This window comes from Micropterus salmoides, unplaced genomic scaffold, assembly GCF_014851395.1.
Source record: "Micropterus salmoides isolate LMB-PRFRI ecotype aquatic unplaced genomic scaffold, ASM1485139v1 Ms_hic_scaffold_21, whole genome shotgun sequence".
Lineage (NCBI taxonomy): Eukaryota > Metazoa > Chordata > Actinopteri > Centrarchiformes > Centrarchidae > Micropterus > Micropterus salmoides.
The window spans coordinates 8,166,326-8,184,760 of NW_024041262.1; the positions used below are offsets into that span (position 1 = coordinate 8,166,326).

General features: G+C 39.4%; 1 protein-coding gene across 1 annotated transcript; it reads left to right on the forward strand.

Annotated features, from left to right (window-relative positions):
• Nucleotides 1–17,964, forward strand: vstm4b (V-set and transmembrane domain containing 4b). Its single transcript, XM_038736572.1, is given in 9 exon segments — nt 1–52; nt 2,744–2,770; nt 2,773–3,150; nt 14,546–14,599; nt 14,825–14,932; nt 15,190–15,223; nt 15,328–15,452; nt 16,664–16,728; nt 17,667–17,964. Coding segments are annotated over 9 exon segments (969 nt in total). The 3' UTR covers nt 17,793–17,964.
• The last annotated feature ends 471 nt before the right edge of the window (nt 17,965–18,435 follow it).

An 18,435-nucleotide genomic window follows, 5' to 3' on the forward strand; every position in this document is an offset into this window, starting at 1 on the left:
ATGAACATCTCCTCTGTGGTATTCGCTCTCCTGACTCGAGCACTGCTTGGAGGTAGGAAAAGTTTATTTTGCTTCATACCAAAGTGGATGTGGTGGAGACAAAGTGTTTTCCACTATTTTTTAGAGAAGCTTTGCAGAAAACATTTGACAATCGTAGAGGATGTTGGGATGATGAGTGACGTGATGGAGAACAATCTTTTTGGTGGATAAGATATTTTATTAGCTAAAACCTCTTATAAAACTGTCCAGTTTCTGCTGAAATATATATATATACTTCCATGTAAGATTGCAAGGTATGTTGGCAAGAAAATAACACGTTTATCAAAGTTGCCTGTGTTTGCAGAGATAAGCAGGACTTGCAAAGTGAAAATTGGTGCTTTTCCTGTGAGTGTTTGAAAGTTAAACAGAGCTTGCAGTTTCAGTCCTACATTAATATATGGTGATTTCAGTGATCTTCTGTCAAAATGGATGATTAAATATACCAGTTTGAGACTTCAGAATCAACATGCAACACAAAAACACTTTTTAGGCATTTATGTTTCCCATGTTTTGTTCTGTCACTCAAAACTAAATGAAAGACAACAGTGGAAGAAAAGGTACTGATTTTAATTACGTGCTGAGCTGAACGCATTTGAGTTGTGTGACACTAAAATGCTTGCGTGTCATGGAAAGTGTGGATTGTAAAATTGCCCAACATTGGGGAAAAAAAAACGTGTGATATATTGTCATGCAACACATGCAGCAGTAAAGTTTGTTCCTCAATATTCATCCGACGTATGTCGTCACGTTGCCAAAAACAACCACGGCTGTCAGTATGACTGGGAAGAAGGCTGTGCTGAGCAACAACAAAGCTACCAGAGAGGTGGACTGTATGGATTTTAGATATGATATTTTAGCATGCGTTCACTACATTTATTGCTGTTGCTGGTTGTTGTTTTTTCATGCTGCTTTAGTGATCTAGAGACGTTAAAGAGAGTCAGTTAGTCAGGCAGTCATTACTTTTAATGCATGCCATCTTTTAACTTTATGGTGATTTTGGAAGTTGAATGAAAGGGCTCCCATCCCCCATTTTACAGTAAATCAGAGTACTTCTTTCATCTTAGGGAAAATGTTAGAGGAAACTTCCCCTTACATTGTTGTTTACTGTAAAGTAATTTGTCATAAAGATGCATAAAGTTTGTAGTAAAGTTTGTAGAGTGCATGAATTACATTTTTTCCCTCACATTTGACACAGATCAGGCACCATACAGAAACCTTTAAACTGATCTGATTTAAATCAATGTGTGGTGAATCCCAAAGTGAATCCCATGACAGGACAACCTATCTTTGACCTGACCTTATTCCGAGCATTGTTAGGACTTCCTGGCTAAAGAGTTGAACAGTAGCAATGAACAGGTCCTTCCTGACTGTGAAAAAGGCAGTTGACAAAGCTGAGATCATGAAAATTATATCAAGTTTGAACATCTCCAGTTTCATGACAACTGAGCAAATGTGTGACCATTTGGCAAGCGAGGAAGTGGACCTTGAGTGGTGAATTTTTGGTCAACTGCTGTTTTGAAGGTCAAGAATCACTGACCTGTTTAAACTGAGTTTTGCTATGATGCTGTTTACCTTAGACAAATACTATAAATAAATCAATTAATTAATAATAGTTGAATCACTTTAAAATTACAAATAATCACATTTAAAACCATCTATGTTCAAGCTTTGAGGCTTAAATTAATGAGCTAAATGAATGTGCCACTGACTGTTCAATTAATATGTCAAATGAAGATAAGAAGTTATACCACAACATATGAATTATATTTGTTTTAAAATTTTCTTTAAAGATTTCAATTATTTAGAGTTTCCTGATCCATACGCATCACGTGTCTTTAAGCATGTTTGTCAGGCTACATCCACCCTAAGGTGCATGAATCTGAATTTGCCTTTTACATGTCAAAAAGACTGGTGTTTTCAGGTCATTTTCGGAAACATCTGTCCACAATAAAAAAACTACACAATAGAAAAACAGTTTTTTTTCTTTCTTTCTTTTGGTTGGCAAGCAACAGATTTGTGCCATCATCCGGCAGATACTGGGAGCGGCAGTGATATAGTCAGTGCGGTCATTATGAGGTTCAAATGCTTTAACCTGAACAGCAGACCAAAATGAAAAGGAAAAAGATGTGTTCTTACCTTTAAAGTCTTTTCTTGGGTCATTTCCAATAAAAATGAACAAATCATACTGCTCTAAATGCAGCTGCTAACATTATGTGTCATATGAGGAACTGACTGAATAACTCCAGTTCAGTTCAGTTAACTTCAGTTAATTTAGTGAGTTTTACATTAGAACATCTAATTAACAATCAAAAAGAAAGTAAGTAAAGAATTCTGTACAACTAGTTTCAGTACTTACATTGACATTACAATTTACAATGTAGAAACCAGCTGTAGCATAACAAATGGAAAGCAAACCAATGGAAAGACAGGAAAATGTGTTTAGAGAGGTGCCTCAACTCAATCAAGCAGTCAATACTGGAGAGGAGCATGGCTTTAATAGTCACATGTGTAATATTAACACATAACCAACATCCACTTCTCTGACATCTTTTTCAGGTTATAAGGGATTGGATGTGATCAGATATATATATATATATAATGTACAATAGAGATAATCAGTCATCCAAACAAATCCAGACATCTTGATACTATATACTGCTCCAAATACAGATTCTGAAATAATGTATAAATCTTGCTTCTTCAGATTTGTGTTCGGCCATCAACGTCACTATCACCCCTTCCCCTTCACGGTGGCCCAGGAGGGTCAAAATATCACACTCTCCTGTGTTGTGTCTCAGAGGCGGCGTAACGCTGCTCTACCAGTGGTGAAATGGACCTTCCTGCCAGCGGGCACAGACCGGTCAGAGGACGAACTCCTCATCGCTCGCATCAACATGAGGAAGGAACGTTTCTATGGCAACTACACAAAGAGTTTCTCATGGCCCAAACTGAAGCTGACGGTGGTAAAACAGGGGAAGGTCTTTGACCTGTTAATCTTGAATGTGTCCGAGGGGGACCGGGGGCTCTACATGTGCCGGGTGCAGGAGTTTAAAAAGCACCAGAACCGCTGGAAGGCCTCAACAAACTCCACTGCTGCTACTGAGCTCAGAGGTGAGGGCTTTTTTATCCTGTCCTTTTCTTATCACTGGCAGATTTGCCAGCTAAGCTCTCCGTGAACATCACCCAGCTTCAACTGCAGATAAGTCATTTAGGCCAGAACTAGTAGAGTCCTCCCTAAAGCCAGGGAGGGAACAGCTGACACACCTCTGTAAATGTAAAAATATTGCTTATGGAGTTTCTTAAAGGGATGCTCCATCTTTTCAGTGAAACAATTAGGCATGAAAGGGGGCTTTAAACAGTTGGTAGTTTGCTCCTTCACAGAGAGCAGAGGACATGGCCGGCTTGGATTTATGTAAAGTTATAATGGCTTCCATCAGCGACATGTTTTTATGTGAGACAGAAATATCAAATCTTTTAAAGAAACCCAGTTTTCCACTGTTCACTAATATGCTCAGTGTTTTCCAAACACTCACACAGCATTTTGCCAAATGACTAAGCCAGGATAGTGGTTCAAACCAATGAAAGAACAGGACATGGGTGCTCTAATGTGAACAAACAAACCACGGCTTCTCACCAGTTTGAACATCTAGACCAGTGGTCGGCAATAGGCGGCTCGCGGGCCAAAGTGGGGCCGCCAGCAATAATGTCTGGCCCGTGGCCAGATTAATTTGATAAAAATATAAAAATATAAATATAGCAACTGGTGCTTAAACAGATCTCAGTCATGACAGCAAAAGTTACTCACATAATCACTTTAAGTGATTGTGCCTACAAAATAAAAGCGCAAGAACATTTTTGCAGCAGTACTTCATGTCATGTTTAAGTGAGAGCTTTTACTTTGAAAAGTTCCGAAGAAAATTAAAGAGTCTCTGGCTTACTTGACACACCACTGAAAAAGCCAGTTGATGTGGACCAATCGCTGTGATGTACACACCCCTGCTCACGCTTAATTGTAATATCTAATACGATCTCTACAATAAATTTTTTGAAAAAGGAAGAAAAAAAATACGAGTTAAGAACATTAGGATTGAACACACAACTCTCCAAACAGGAGTGCTGTGCATTACCTACTGAGCTAATCACACACAGTAAATGTGAGAATATATCATATCAATTGACTATGTTCCGGCCCGCCATGTAATGACTTGAAAAAAATGTGGGCCGATGACAGACTTATTTGCCGATCTAGACAAATTTAGGCAAAAATATAATGCAATACTAACCTAAATACTAACCAAAAAAAATGGCAATTAACAACTTGGTAATGATGTACCACTTTACTTGAGGAAACACAAAAATAGTTATTAATAAATATAATATTCATCAGAGATAATCAGGAATGGTTCTTTAGAAAATTAGTCAGATTCACAGATATCTCTAAACTAATCAGTAGATACTTGTTCATTAACATAACTTTCCTTTTTATATGTATTATTAAATAGCTTCTTTGACATCACTTCCCAACCTTGGAGTCAGAATGGAACATGAAAATATATGTTTTTACAGAGGAAATTAAGTTCATTCATTCAGTTAAATTCAAGCAATAAAATATATTATATATGTTCTTTCATTACGCTGCACAATCCCATCTGCCATTTGAGAAGTATCCAATTGTTTTAAATAACTTAGAGAAATCGGTGTCAGAACTAAAGTTTGGGTCTTGGGCCAAAAAGGTGGGGAAGCTCTGCATTAGGCTTCTCCAATTCATTCTTGGTAGGAGAACCCGGTAGCCCAGTTTCTCACAGGATGACGTTGCTGCTTTTGATGGTGCAGGGCGGAGACTTAACAGCTATTTTCTGCAACCACAACAGAAGCAATGACAAATGCTGTTTTGATAATAGTAAGGCCACAAAACGTTTGACACAAATGCCAGGTTTGTCTGCAGAGATCTCTCGTGGCTAGCAGCAGAGAGGTGTCCCAGCTACTGAGCAGCTCCCAGCTGTAAAAACATGAAGCTGTTTGAGGCTATAGCTGGACATTTCTGAAAAAGAGCATGGATACCTTCTTAACTCACTCTATCTCAATTTAGGCCTCAAAAAACATGACTGGCTCTAAAGGAGATGGAATGGACATAACACCTCTTTGTGCCACTACATTTTTGTTAGTAATTCTGTCAAATGCCTGCAAATGGGGTGATATTCATTGTTCATAGGCTTAAAGACCTAAAGAGGAGCCCCAAGTAAATTTAAATTGTAATAACAGTACACTGAAGATACTATTTATCTTAATGGAGAAGTCTTGTGTCTCCAGTAGCAGCATTTTCTCTGACCACAACTGGATGATGTCATTCATCTGGCTGAAGAGGCAGTGAAGTGGGTTTACTGAGCAAAAGCACTGACCTGTTTTTGATTTGGGGGAGAGGAAATGTTATTGGTTAGGCGCAAGTCTGTAGATAAAAGGATCTCCCGTTGCAATAAGTTGTGGCGTTGACTGAGTAGATGATCTTGGAGAAAGAGCAGACAGAGTGCGAGGTTTCAGTGCCACCGCTGGCACATCAGACATATCACACAACGGAACGGATGACAAACCCACTGGTACCAGATACTGCCCAGAAATCCCTTCACTTTCATAAAACCACAAACACACTTTATTTATTTTATTTTTTATTTTCTTTTAAACCTGTGCTGCCCAGCAGCCTGGTATAGAGTATGATGAGCTGGATACCATGTTGTGCCAGACATATTTTACTTTAACAAGAGAGTATTAATATACTCCTTTGTCTGTTTTATTATTTATTTAATTATGTATTGATTTATCACCGGGCCGGACAGGGGGCAGACATGGGGATGGGGGGGTACAAACAGAGAGCACAGAGAAAGGACAATACCTGCAAGAGGAGTGGGATGGAAGGTGGGGACAACAGGGAATAGGAGAGGGAAACACCAATTGCAGAAAGCAACAAAACCTGCAATAGAACAGAGAGGGGGGCTTGGGGAGGAGAAAAACAACAACAACAAACAAACAAACAATAAATATAATATATAGTAAAAGACAACCAGCCAAACAGCAGCAATAAGCAGCTGACATAGTAAGACAACTAAGAGAAAAATGAAAACAAGAAACAGTCCGCACACTAAATAAGCAACACAACACAGCCACGAGAGCTGGAATAATAACAATTAATTTAAAGAAGTAACTGAAAGAAAAGCATCAGGAATAATTCTACCAGGGACAACCTAAATTTGTTTGTGTCTATGTGTGAGACTGTGTGTGTCTGTGTGCGTGTGGGTGAAAGTGTCTGTATGTGTGTACATGTGTGTGCGCATAAGCCTGTTAAAGAATGTAGTTGTTAGTGAGAGTGGGACGCCACGACTGTGCCACACCTACCCCAGCAACAGGCAGGCAAGAACCCCAGTAGCCAATAGCCAATAGGGGTGGGAGAAAAAAAATCAATCAAAAAAAGACTCCCAGATGCACCGCGATGCAAACGTGGAAGACCTTGACCCAACCAACAGACGCCCAAAAAAAAAATATATATATATAAAAATGACCATCCAAATGCCAGTTGACAACGCAATGCCGACAGAACGCAAGAGGCGTAGCCCGCGGAAGAGCAGCGCCCGGACCGACCGCGGCGCGCACACAACATAGCCCAGTGCTCCAGCACCCCAGCGCCGCACAGCGGTCAAACAAAATGCCCAAATGCCACATAGTCATCAACATCAATGCACAAGTGACGAGCCCAACGCTCGCACTGTGCGAGCACGGCGACACTCAGTGCCCGGCAGCCCCCTGCGAGTCCCGCGTGCGAGACAAGAGAAAGTGAGCGGCAGAACAAAACAGCGAAAGCCCGCGGAGAGAAACACCAGCAGCAAGTCCCAGCCCGGCAGCAAACGCACCGTGCAGGTCACCGTGCACCCGCCAATAAAACCACAAACACTTTAAAAGCTTTGTAAGTCCCCCTCCAACTTTTCATATGTGCCAGATTTTAAATGCAGTTCTCACAGCCATGAGCAGATTTTTGCAGTGCTAATTGACGTTTTCACCCCCTTGGTTACTGTTACAATGATAATTAAGGCAGATTTATTTATTATTATTACTCTGCAATGATTATTGTGCAATTTTTTAAACAATTGGTCCTCGAGGTAAGTGCAGGCTTCTCAGCCAACAAATGACAACTGTAGCAGATTTCATCAGCTACAGCTACCTAGCTAATTAAGCTAACATTAGCTGCATGAGTGATGAAGACGTCATCTCCTGCTGACTTTCTAATGTTTCCAGTTGACTCATTTTCAAATGAGAATCTTGTGAAAGGGATCTTAAAAACGCGCTTGATGGCTACATCAAAAGATTGAGGCCGTTGAGGCTAATAATTTGACGAGGCATTTGTGTGAAATTGCTGCTTTGAGAGGGGTTTATCTAACAAAGGAGTGCATCACAAAGTTTCATCCTTGCAACAATCTAAGATTGATCCTCTTTTTCAAGCACATTGCTGTCGTGCTCTAAGTGTTCAATAACACTAGACCTTGCTCACCACATTTTCCATGGAAGCGCTCCTACAGGCGGTGACTTTTGGGGCGTGCACAGGCAAGTCTGGGCCCGGGGAGACGCGCAGTCCCTACCAAGAGCTGTTGACATTGGCCCTGACAAGGAGTTTCCCTCCCAAATGTAGATCAGACAGAGTCCAGAGACACTCAGCAGAAATAGAGAGATAGTTGTGCTGAGGAAGGTGAAGTCTGAATGTTTGTCTGCGGTAACAGTGGAGTGGGCAGCTGGCTCGTGTCTGGCTCTTAACCTTTCGTGGTCAGGGATGTGGGGAGCTATTTTCATCCAAGGAAGCGCCAGTCCTTTGTGGTTTCAGAGTTATTAATAAAAATACTGCAATTATATAAATGGCAGTACATGTAGAAAATAAAACTAGAGCGTTTATTTTTCATTACACAAGAGGAGTGAGAGGAGACCTAGAATACCTTCCTTGTTCCCTGCAAACGCGATTGCAATTTGGATATTACAGTTGTTATATATATGGATTTTGATTTATTTTCTATTTCAAACCCTACTTTGCTACTTTCAGAACTGATTGTAACCTGTATTATTGCCACCTTTCTGTATATGAGTCCCTTTGCTGAATGAATTAACAAAGATTCGAGATTGATTACAGTTGGGACTGAATTTCTTAATCCAAATCCCAAACATCATCAGAATCTGGTTCTGACAATTTCCACATTTAATCGAACCTATTTATTAAAAAACACTCAAAAAAGTTTAAAAAGAACTAATTGTTTGTTATTTTTAAACTATACAGGTAATTATTTTCAGATATTATTGAAAATAAAAGAAAGAAAAAAAATTTAGTGAATGGTGTCCTGTTGGAGCAGAAAGCATGATAACTTTTTTGGTTGTTACATTTATATTTATTGAGGAAGTAAAATCAATTTAAAGGTGTACTCTATTTAGTATTGTACTTCTATAACGTTGGGGGACTTGTGAGAGACTGTAACGCTATGATGATGATAATGCAACTAAATAGCATTCTTTTTTTAAACCCTGTCTGGTAAATGCCCATATCTTTAAAATGGTATGCCGCCAGTTCGTCATATAGGCTGTTCAAAGGTAACCCATTAAATTTTGTCACCCTTTGAATGTTCTTAATACCACTATGAACACTTTGAAATACACTACCCAGGATCTAGGTTGTGTAATTCTAATGGATATGCCAAAGCTCTAACAACACTGGACAACTGCACTATTCCTTTCTAGTGGACTCGCCAGTATCCACACCAATGGCGGACAGCTATGATAAACATCAGCTACACATCTGATGTCCCTCTGGGACCATTACTACTGGTCCCAACTTCACATGAGAAGCAGCAGATGACCGAGCCCTTGTGTGTACAAATGTATGCGTTTGTGACGTCAAACTGATGGAATTCCTGCGGACAGATAACATTAAGCAACCAGGTGTTTCCACATCTGTCTCACAAACAAACTCCCATTACTGTACTTACTATAATAAACGCATCAAGAGAGGTCAGAGAGCTTGGTGGAAAAAATGTGGGCAGAGCGTAGTGGACACAGCCTCTTCTTGGCAAAAACTAATTAAACTTATTCCTATAACACATGTGGGCGACTGCAAGTTAACAAGGGTATTTCTAAAATGGTACATAGCACAAGGATGTGGCATGTGTTTAAAGATACAAAATATAAGATATAGGAAGATTTTTAGAATTAACACTTTCAAAAAATGAAGTTACATTATCAACACAATGTGAAGGCTGCTGATTGAGCTAACGGCAGATGCAGCAGACCTGATGTGATACTGCCTCTTATTTTATCTGGTATGAATTCGACAGGTGGAGAGCAACCTCAATTCTTACACATTGTACCTTTAAATATAGTAAGAATACAGAACTATGGGTTTTATATTGGCAGCAAACTAAAAGTGGTGCAAAAGTGGGACAAATGAATAACAAACCAACAAAATAGGCCTATGTTGATTGCTATAATAGGGTCATAGTGAGCATAGTGAGCAAATGTATAGATAGATGCTAGTAAAGTAGTAGTAACAGTACGTAAAAGGGTGGATTATTCAAAGGTTTGTTAAGACACTAAATGTTGCTGTGTTCTTAAATTCATCTCCAGTCATTTATAATCCAGTAAATTACAGCAGTGGCTGTCAGTAGATAGTGAAGACACAGAGGGTCATTATTCACTCCAGTCCACATCTCTGTATTGATGTTTACAGTTTTGGGTTTGTTGGGGCACAAAAAAGAGCCACACATCTAACATACAGGCAGCAAATGAATGCAACTCTGTTGCTCTGATGAACAAAAAGCAGTTTGTCTCAATGTTTCCACTGTAGTCCAATGCAGTCTTCAGCCATTCAAAAGTTGCTGTAAAAAGAAGACCTTTTCTAGACAAGGACAGAAGCCAGTTTTATGGCATACAGTACACCACATTTATCCCATTTCTGATTATTCCATCTGCTGCACTGACAGAGCTACACAGAACCCGAGGCAAAAACACATCATAAACGTCATAGATGTTATCAAGATTTATGCTGTGAATAATTTACTGTGAAGGAAGTGCAGGTCTTTAAATCAAATCATCTGCCATTTCAAACAAGCGGGAGAAAGTCTGTTTTAAATTCTATTTCACTGTGCGGCCTTTTTGTGCCATACACCGGTATTACAGTAGTTTTACCACCAATACTACTGTCTATAATAGTGTAATAATAATAACAATAATAATAATATACTGAAGACATCAAAGAAGTGGACTAGTGAAGCTATAGAGGATCTTCAGACGTGTTTGGACTGCACTGACAGGGATGTTTTCAAGAAGGCTACCAACAATCTGGATGAGTTTACAGAGGCTGTGATGTCCTAACAGTCACCACTGTGGACCGCTTCCTGGCCACCATCATCTCCCAGGACCTCAAGTGGGAACTGAACATCACCTCCCTCACCAAGAAGACCCAGCAGAGGATGTACTTCCTGCGGCAGCTGAAGAAGTTCAGCCTGCCAAAGACAATGATGGTGCACTTCTGCAACGCCATCCTCACCTCCTCCATCACCATCTGGTATGCTGCTGCCACTGACAGGGACAAGGGCAGGCTACCGCGCATCATTTGCTTTGTTGTTGATTGTTGATCTTTGTTGTTGTATATTTTTATGTTGTCAGTTTATTTATATGTACACAATATTCTCTTCCGTTGCGTTACTTCTGCATGGCACAGACCCAGAATAATGCACATGTATATATCTGCAACGTTGTTCTTCCATTCCATATTATTCATATATTTCTACATTTATTTAAGTCAACTGTATGTTTGTCTACGTGTAGAACCTCATCAACCCAGCAAATTCCTCGTATGTGTAAAACACTATTTGGCAATAAAGCTCCTTCTGATTCTGATTCTGATTCCGATAACATACACTGGTGGTTTCAAGAAAAGGGGACATTACAATGTTGGTGTTATATAAAAAATGCTTTTCACACAAGCTTTGCAAATAACACCCAAATTGCACGATGTAGATCACCGATAAGTCACTATGGCTGCGTTCAGACTGAAGGCCAAAGTGTGAACAGGCCAAGTCACAGGGAATACGATCTTTTTCCAGTTCGGATTTGAGCTACTTTTACATGTGGTCCAAATCCGATACAGATTGGATTTATTGAACTTCAACCTCAGTCTGGACACTCTGATCAGAATTCATGCGACTTTGATGTCATGCGTTGTGCCAGAAACGGTAATGAATGTAATGGAAAGGGCAGAAAGTTGAAACATTTGGAAACCTTAAGAGGACAATGAAATACAGTAGTGTCCTGTGAAAATCAGGAGGGTTAGCACGTATGAGCTAACCGAAGCTAACGTCTGTGGCTCCTTCTTTACTTCCATACGACAGCGTGCTGTGTGTGATGTCATTTAATTCTTCTGCGCATGCGGGTCACTTGCAGGCCATGGATAGTTCACGCTGGAGTCTGATATGGGCCACATTTAAGCAATAATGTGAACTGTCAATTAAAAAAATCGGATCTGGGAAAAAAATCGGTATTGAGGATTAAGGCCTGCAGTCTGAATGTAGCCTATCACACCACAGGTTCGTTTCTAAAGACACCTTCTGGAAGCTAACACATACTTTACTCCAAGTGTTTACTGAGTTTCAGTTTGCCTTTAATATCTGAGTTGTTTAGAAATTTTAAGGCTAGGCAGTTTGAAAGTATGCTATTGACCAAACGATAGCCAAACTGGTAAAAAAAAAATCACTTAACTAGTATGAAAGGCATTTCATCTTCTTTTGTCCACATAATTTGCCATTTGAACTACAAACCTACTCAGATTTCCAATATAAATATTCTGCAAAAAACATATGAATTCACAGCCTTGAATTCTGTTTTGTCTATCTTCCCGTTAAAGATGATAGTGTTTCCTAACAGCAGAATTTAGTTCACATATGGTCAGTCAGATGGGGATTGAATCCAAAGAAATCTTTGAATATAGATTATTTCTGTTCACCATTTTGTAATTGCTTTTATATTACTGTATATTGTCTACTATGTATCAGAAGGGAGTTACTAACTCAATTTCACTTTACAACCTGTTGTAATGTGACAAATAAATCTACCTTGTATCTTCCCAAGAGAGAACAGTCTGGGGACTGTTGAGTCCATAAAAGCCTTTAAACCAACATTTTTTTTATATTAAGAAGATTAAGGAAAGCGTTCAAACTAGGTGAAATTGTGAGTCACTTTTTTCAGGGTTGGAAAATACCTGATAACTGAAAGCAAATTAACAGAGGAGAGGGATCTTTTTGGAACTCCAAGCACAATTCACCTCTTCTATGGTTGATATCAACACAAATGTAGATTGGGTTGTTTATTGCTGGTATTGTAGTGACATTAAGTTTTAATAAATGTTATCCTTTGACTATAGAGGTTTATGCATGATCCTGCATTTTGAAGAAACACTTTTCTAGGATTTAATCTCGTTCTTTTTTCAGAACTGCAGGCTTGGCAGTAAATATCCCACTGCTTTATGTGATGTTTGACAGTTTAATTCATGCTCAGGCTGCTCCACACAGCTTTATGGCACTACCTAATTTCATCTTTTCTATAATTAAAGTTGTGATTGGGAGGTCATCCTAAGTGTTCAAGTGTCCTTAGGTTTTTATCTTTCAGTGTGCATCCACTTTTTCATAAATCTATTTGCCCATAACCTGCAGAAAACACCTTCTCCTTTCATTCACCTACAGATGGAGGAAGTGTATATTTCTCATTTGTTGTAGTGCACACTTGCTCAAATAGTACTGTATTAAGTCTCCCATTTTTTTTAGCTATCAGAAGGAAGGTTTGGGTTACTACTACTAATATCTACTGAAAGGCATGGCAGAGTAGATATGAGAGATAGATGTTTAATTTAGCTCCTTCTGTGTAGATACATTTTGGAATCATCTGAAGTAAGTTTGTCAGTCAGTCAGCTCACAGCAGAGTCAGTCTGCCTGTGGGAAAGTCTCCAGCCGGCGTGGCGAGCCTGCCTGTCGTCAGCTGCTGGTGGTTTGGGGTATTTCAAGATGCCCTGGTGGGTGTCACTTCACGAGCTTCCTACCACCAGCTCAGCAAGAGTACAGCGGTGTTAAGACTACTGTGGTCAGATGGGGTGGAGAAATGAGTGAGTGTGTGGTGCGAGTTTTCACGTTGAGTATGGGAAACATATTTGCCTATTTTGGAAACAAGCAGCACGTAGCTGGGATTCATTACACAGATTTAGTCTGGATTCACAAGCCTTTGATTCCCCATTGGTTCTTATGTTGGATTTGTTTTGGGGTGTAACAGTAACCACTCCATGCTGGAATGTCCTATCTAAGATATGGTGAAGCTGAAAAGACAATTTAAGTCACATCTTTTTTTGATGAGCTTCTCATAAAAGTTTTGTCTGAACTGACAGATCACTAAATCCTTCCCTCAAACATTTATATTGTTCATTCAATGCAATGCATAAACTAACGCGTCCTAAACAACAGGTCAATTGCCAATGACTCCAAAAACAACATATATGACTATCATACATGGGCTAGCTAACTTTGTGATCATTAACTGGTGAGGATGCAAACTTTTTTGCTGTATGCTTCAGCTTAAGTCTGTTGTTCACCATAACAACTCGTTCATCAAATATCATACGTAATCGTCAAATAATTTTTTAATACCTTTTGCAGTGTTATAATTTTATTTGAGCCAGTTAAGAGTTTGCTAAGAGATTAAAAAGTCAACCAGCGACAGAGTTTCCAGCCAACTCATGGAGCTAACATTTATGAGCTAGCGAGCTTGTCCCAGGGCACCCTGGTGGCCTAATAGTTAAAGTTTATACCACTTTAACCACAAAGTCTCTGTTAAATTCCTGGCTGGGAATGCATAATCGATAAGGGCATGGCTTGAGGCATCATCACAAATTGCAATTAGGCTGGAAATGTGTGTCTTGTTGCTCTCCATGATAAGGCTTGTTAGCTAAGCTGCTGTAGTGCTAATATTTCACCATCTGTCTCAGGCCATGAATTTTACTTATAAATACGATATTTTCAAATGTCTGTAGATCAAATGGACTGGGATCTGAATGTTCCTGGCAACATTTTGATGTTCATGCTCAAAAACAAGTCTGAGGTGGGACATGCAGCCACAGTGTGGATATAGCTAGTCAGAATGGGCACAGGTTGTTCTACCAAAGCAATTTGTTATGAAGATAAAAGAGAGGGTAACAGTCAGAGAATGGAGGTAAACGTTTACAATGATGCTAACTCAAAACCAATTCATCCAGTAAAAGTCAAGTTTGAGCCATTTGGACAGTGATTCAGACACCGGATCAGGCAGGGAGGAGGCCAATCTCGGCTCATTGTCTTCCTACAATTAGCTCTATTTAAACTCTAGCCAGCGTGTAATCAGGCTGTAGGGAGGCCTAAGTGATGACTATGGACTTTACGTTTCTCTTCTCTCTCTGTCTTTCTCCATGTAGTGCATGTCCTACCGGCCACCAAGGCCAAAGATGGCCTGTGGAGCTTGTTTGAAGGTAAGTCATATTTTAGTGTGTTTGAGTGCGTGTGTGTTTGTGGTGAACTGGCACTGTATAGTTCTTGGCAGGCAAAAAAAGCCTAACCCAAAGGATATAGTTCAGTGCCTTAAATAGCTCAGCAAAACATGTACTTTTTTTCTCTTTTTTGTGTGAAGACTCAAGCAACAGGCATGAGGCTGAAGCACTGTTGGACTAATGTGTGTACATGTTTTTGTGTTTCAGATGTGTACCTGTGTGCAGTGCTGATCTGCTCAGTGGGTCTGCTGTGTATGTGCATGTTCACAGTGACGATAACCTGCCAGTTCATACAGAGGAAGCAGAGGTTAAAAGGTTAGCAGCCACATCAAGATAACTCTCCACTGACCTTTGACCTTTATCAATCTGGTTCTGATGTCTCCATTTTCTCTGTTATCCTGCTTTCTTTGTTTTCTCCATTTTTTTTCTCTACAACTCCTCATGTTTTTTAAAGTAAAAACATACTTTGTATAGAGCTTTTAAGTTTCCATTTAACAGGTACAGTAACAAGTACAATAACCTTCGTCTCCACCATCAGTTATTACATTTCTAAATGTGTTACCTCTCCGCAGATAATTACCTCTTGGTCAAAAGCCCTCAGAACAGGTAAGAGTTTAGGGCGACACAGCCTCACACATAGCCAAAAAAGTTAACAAACACTCAAATGTTCTTAACTGCACTGAACCTCTGGTAATCTGGTCTCAATCCAGCTCAGGCGAGACAGTCACCAGTGTGGTCAGTGTGTCTCCTGCTCTGCCTAAGAAGGAGAGGAGGTACAGGAAGAAAAGGAGCAGAGACTACCAAGAGGAGATACCGCCAGAGATACCAGCAAAAGGTAAATAAGAGTCTTGGGGTACATTTAAACTTACAATTTTGTCTAAAACATGTTGAAAAAATGAAACATTTTTGTTTTTGTATTTATGTAGATGTAAACTGTCAAATCACAGATGAACCACACCTTGTCAACAAAAGACACGTGACTCGCACATGGCTCATTTACACACCAGCAGAAACAGCTGAGCATGCGATTTAGTCCAAACTGAGGTTTAACTCGAGGTTCACTGTGTTCTGCTTAGCTTTCCAAACATGAACATGGGCTGGCATTAGAGGTCCACGTCCACCTCTTCCATATATAACCTATTGAATAATAGGGTAGCATGTGGAATGTAATGCATCATTTTTTAACTGAAAGCAAAAAACGCAAGATATTTTGAGCTCCAAACTCAGTGTTGATGTTTTAAAATTTTAGTCGGAACTGTGTTGAAAAGAACATGCTGCTGTTTGGAGCTTCTTAAGCCAGACTTTGCTGATGGTTGCTGTTTTGTGCAAGTGACGTAAATTTTTTAAAGCAGTATTAATTGATTTCTGGCCATTTGGGGGCAGCAGAGCAACCTGTCAACACAACATTTACATAATGTCAGCGTATAAAATAACTATGGGGTATTTGTCTGCAAACAATTGCCTTTTACACATCTAGCATACACCAAGCAACATTAGCATTCAGTAGCATTCAAAGCTCACTAATTGACATATCTGTTTATTGAGTAAAAATACTCCAGCATAGTTACAACAGAGCATAGCACATAAAAACATTGTTTTTATATACAGACATCAGAGTAGTACCTTCACATCTAACTTGCTGGAAGGATTTAAATAAGTGTGATTCCCAAATGGTCAGACAATTCCTTTAAATTGCAGGCAATAAAACCAAAACAACGAGCTGAAAAATGCTGTTAAACTCAGAAGTTATCTGATCTATTGTTAATATAATAATAAAGACATTAGTTTAAGCCAAAGAGGTGAATGGTTCTTGTTTATTATTCAAAGCCCCACTCAGACGACCACCAACCTTATTTACTGAATTTTAGATATGAGAACCAGTAAGGGTCTCCCCTTCCCTATTATACTCACAACAATATGTCTAAACACTACATGAAGGAGATCACGTCAAGGTCTGGTTCTTGTTGCACACATAAATACATATATTATACAGATCACAGGTAACAGATCTCTGCTAAACCACTAATATTTGTTTTGTCCCTGCAGCTCCCATTGGAGACAAAACACGGAAACCCAAACTTCTAAAACCACAACCAAGGAAAATTGTGTTGGTGAGTTGTTTACTTTAATCATCGTTCTTTATTGATGATAATCAGGAATCTACTAAGCAATCATTTTCTCGTCTAACCAACACATGAAGTGTGTGGCCAACACGTCCTCATGCCTAAACAACAGAATAGGTCAATTGCCAATGACTCCAAAAACAACATAGATGACCGTTCCCCAAAACTGCAACAGTTGTGACGTTAATGACCGTAGTAAAGACATTGTGAAATAGCTGCAGTTTGGTTTAGGCAACAATACTACTTTGTTAGGTTTAGGAAGAGATCATAGTTTGGGTTTCATGACATGACGTGATGTGATGTGGTTTAACACAGGACAGGAACCTCTGGACTGGCTGGTGTGGCATATATGACTTGCTATTAATACACTGCATTGGGACGTTTTGCCTAAAACATACCATACCGAGGCTGTCATAGTGACAGTCTACCATTGTTGTTTCCCATTACCATTACAATTATCACTATGCCTCATAACCTGGGTTTAATTTTGTAATTGTTACTGGAAAGTGGCTATGTGGCAACTTTTAAATGTTAATGACACATAATGCGGCAAGAGGTAATTGAATTTTGGCAACCAGGAACTGTGTAAGGTGATAGTTATAAAGCAGAATGAAATGGAGTGAAAGGAGAGGAGAGAGGAAAACATCTAACTTTTAGGATTTTCTAGCTTTCTCTGCATAAAATATATGCTAACTGCTGTTTAGGATTCAGTTTTAACTCAGTTAAACTAGTTTAACTAGTTAGTTAACTCTATTCATATATATATTCAAGAAGCTTAAGATTAATGATAGAGTTTGACATAAAAATCTCTCTCAACCTCCTTGCTCATTTTCTAATCACCAATGCCACTTCCCTGCCTTGTCACCTCCCTCTCCTCCAACATTATTTCCCCCTGCCCTCTTTCTTCTCAATCTCCACATCTCCAGCCGAAGATACTGGAGGAGAATCTGACCTACGCAGAGCTGGATCTTTTGAAGCCAATTCCGGAAACCAAGGCAACATGTAGCGGCACGGTGTACGCTCAGATTCTGTTTGAGGAGCAGCAGCTATGAGAGAAACTTACACACCACTAGTAACTGTGCCTTGTGTAAAAAGTATTGTCTATTTATAGTCTGTATTATTTTTTATTCAAAATGGTTTGTGAAGGGGAAAATTGCATATGTTCTTTGATATAAGTTCCTTTTATGAGACCAAGATGCAAAAAGAGATGTTTTGTATACTGGAGTATTTTTCATGTAGAATGTTTCTTTTGCACCCATGTTTGAATCCTGTGTAGCTTAAACTGGGAACACAATAGAAGACTATGGTGCTGATTTAAACCAGATATGTCCATCATGTCAGTCGGAGGGGAGACTGGAGATTTTAACAAGTTAATCTGAGCCTCCCCATTCATATCAATCAATATCAGCAGGTTAATGTCCTGTGGTTTTTGGTTATTATAGCCAGTGACAGATGAGTTTGCTCTGGAGCATGTGAAGTGAGCTATTGCTTTATAAGAATAATGCTGCTATTTGTTTGTGGTTTATTTTAAAGGGGAAAAAATGTAGGGAATGCTTATTTGCTTTATTGCAGAAAAGTTATAAAAGGCAGTTGAGGCCCCTCTAAAACAACACATTCTCACTCCTGACTCATCACATATGGACGCTTGGTCCTGTGGTGTAGCATTTTAACGCCCTGGGTACCTCTTTAGCGTCG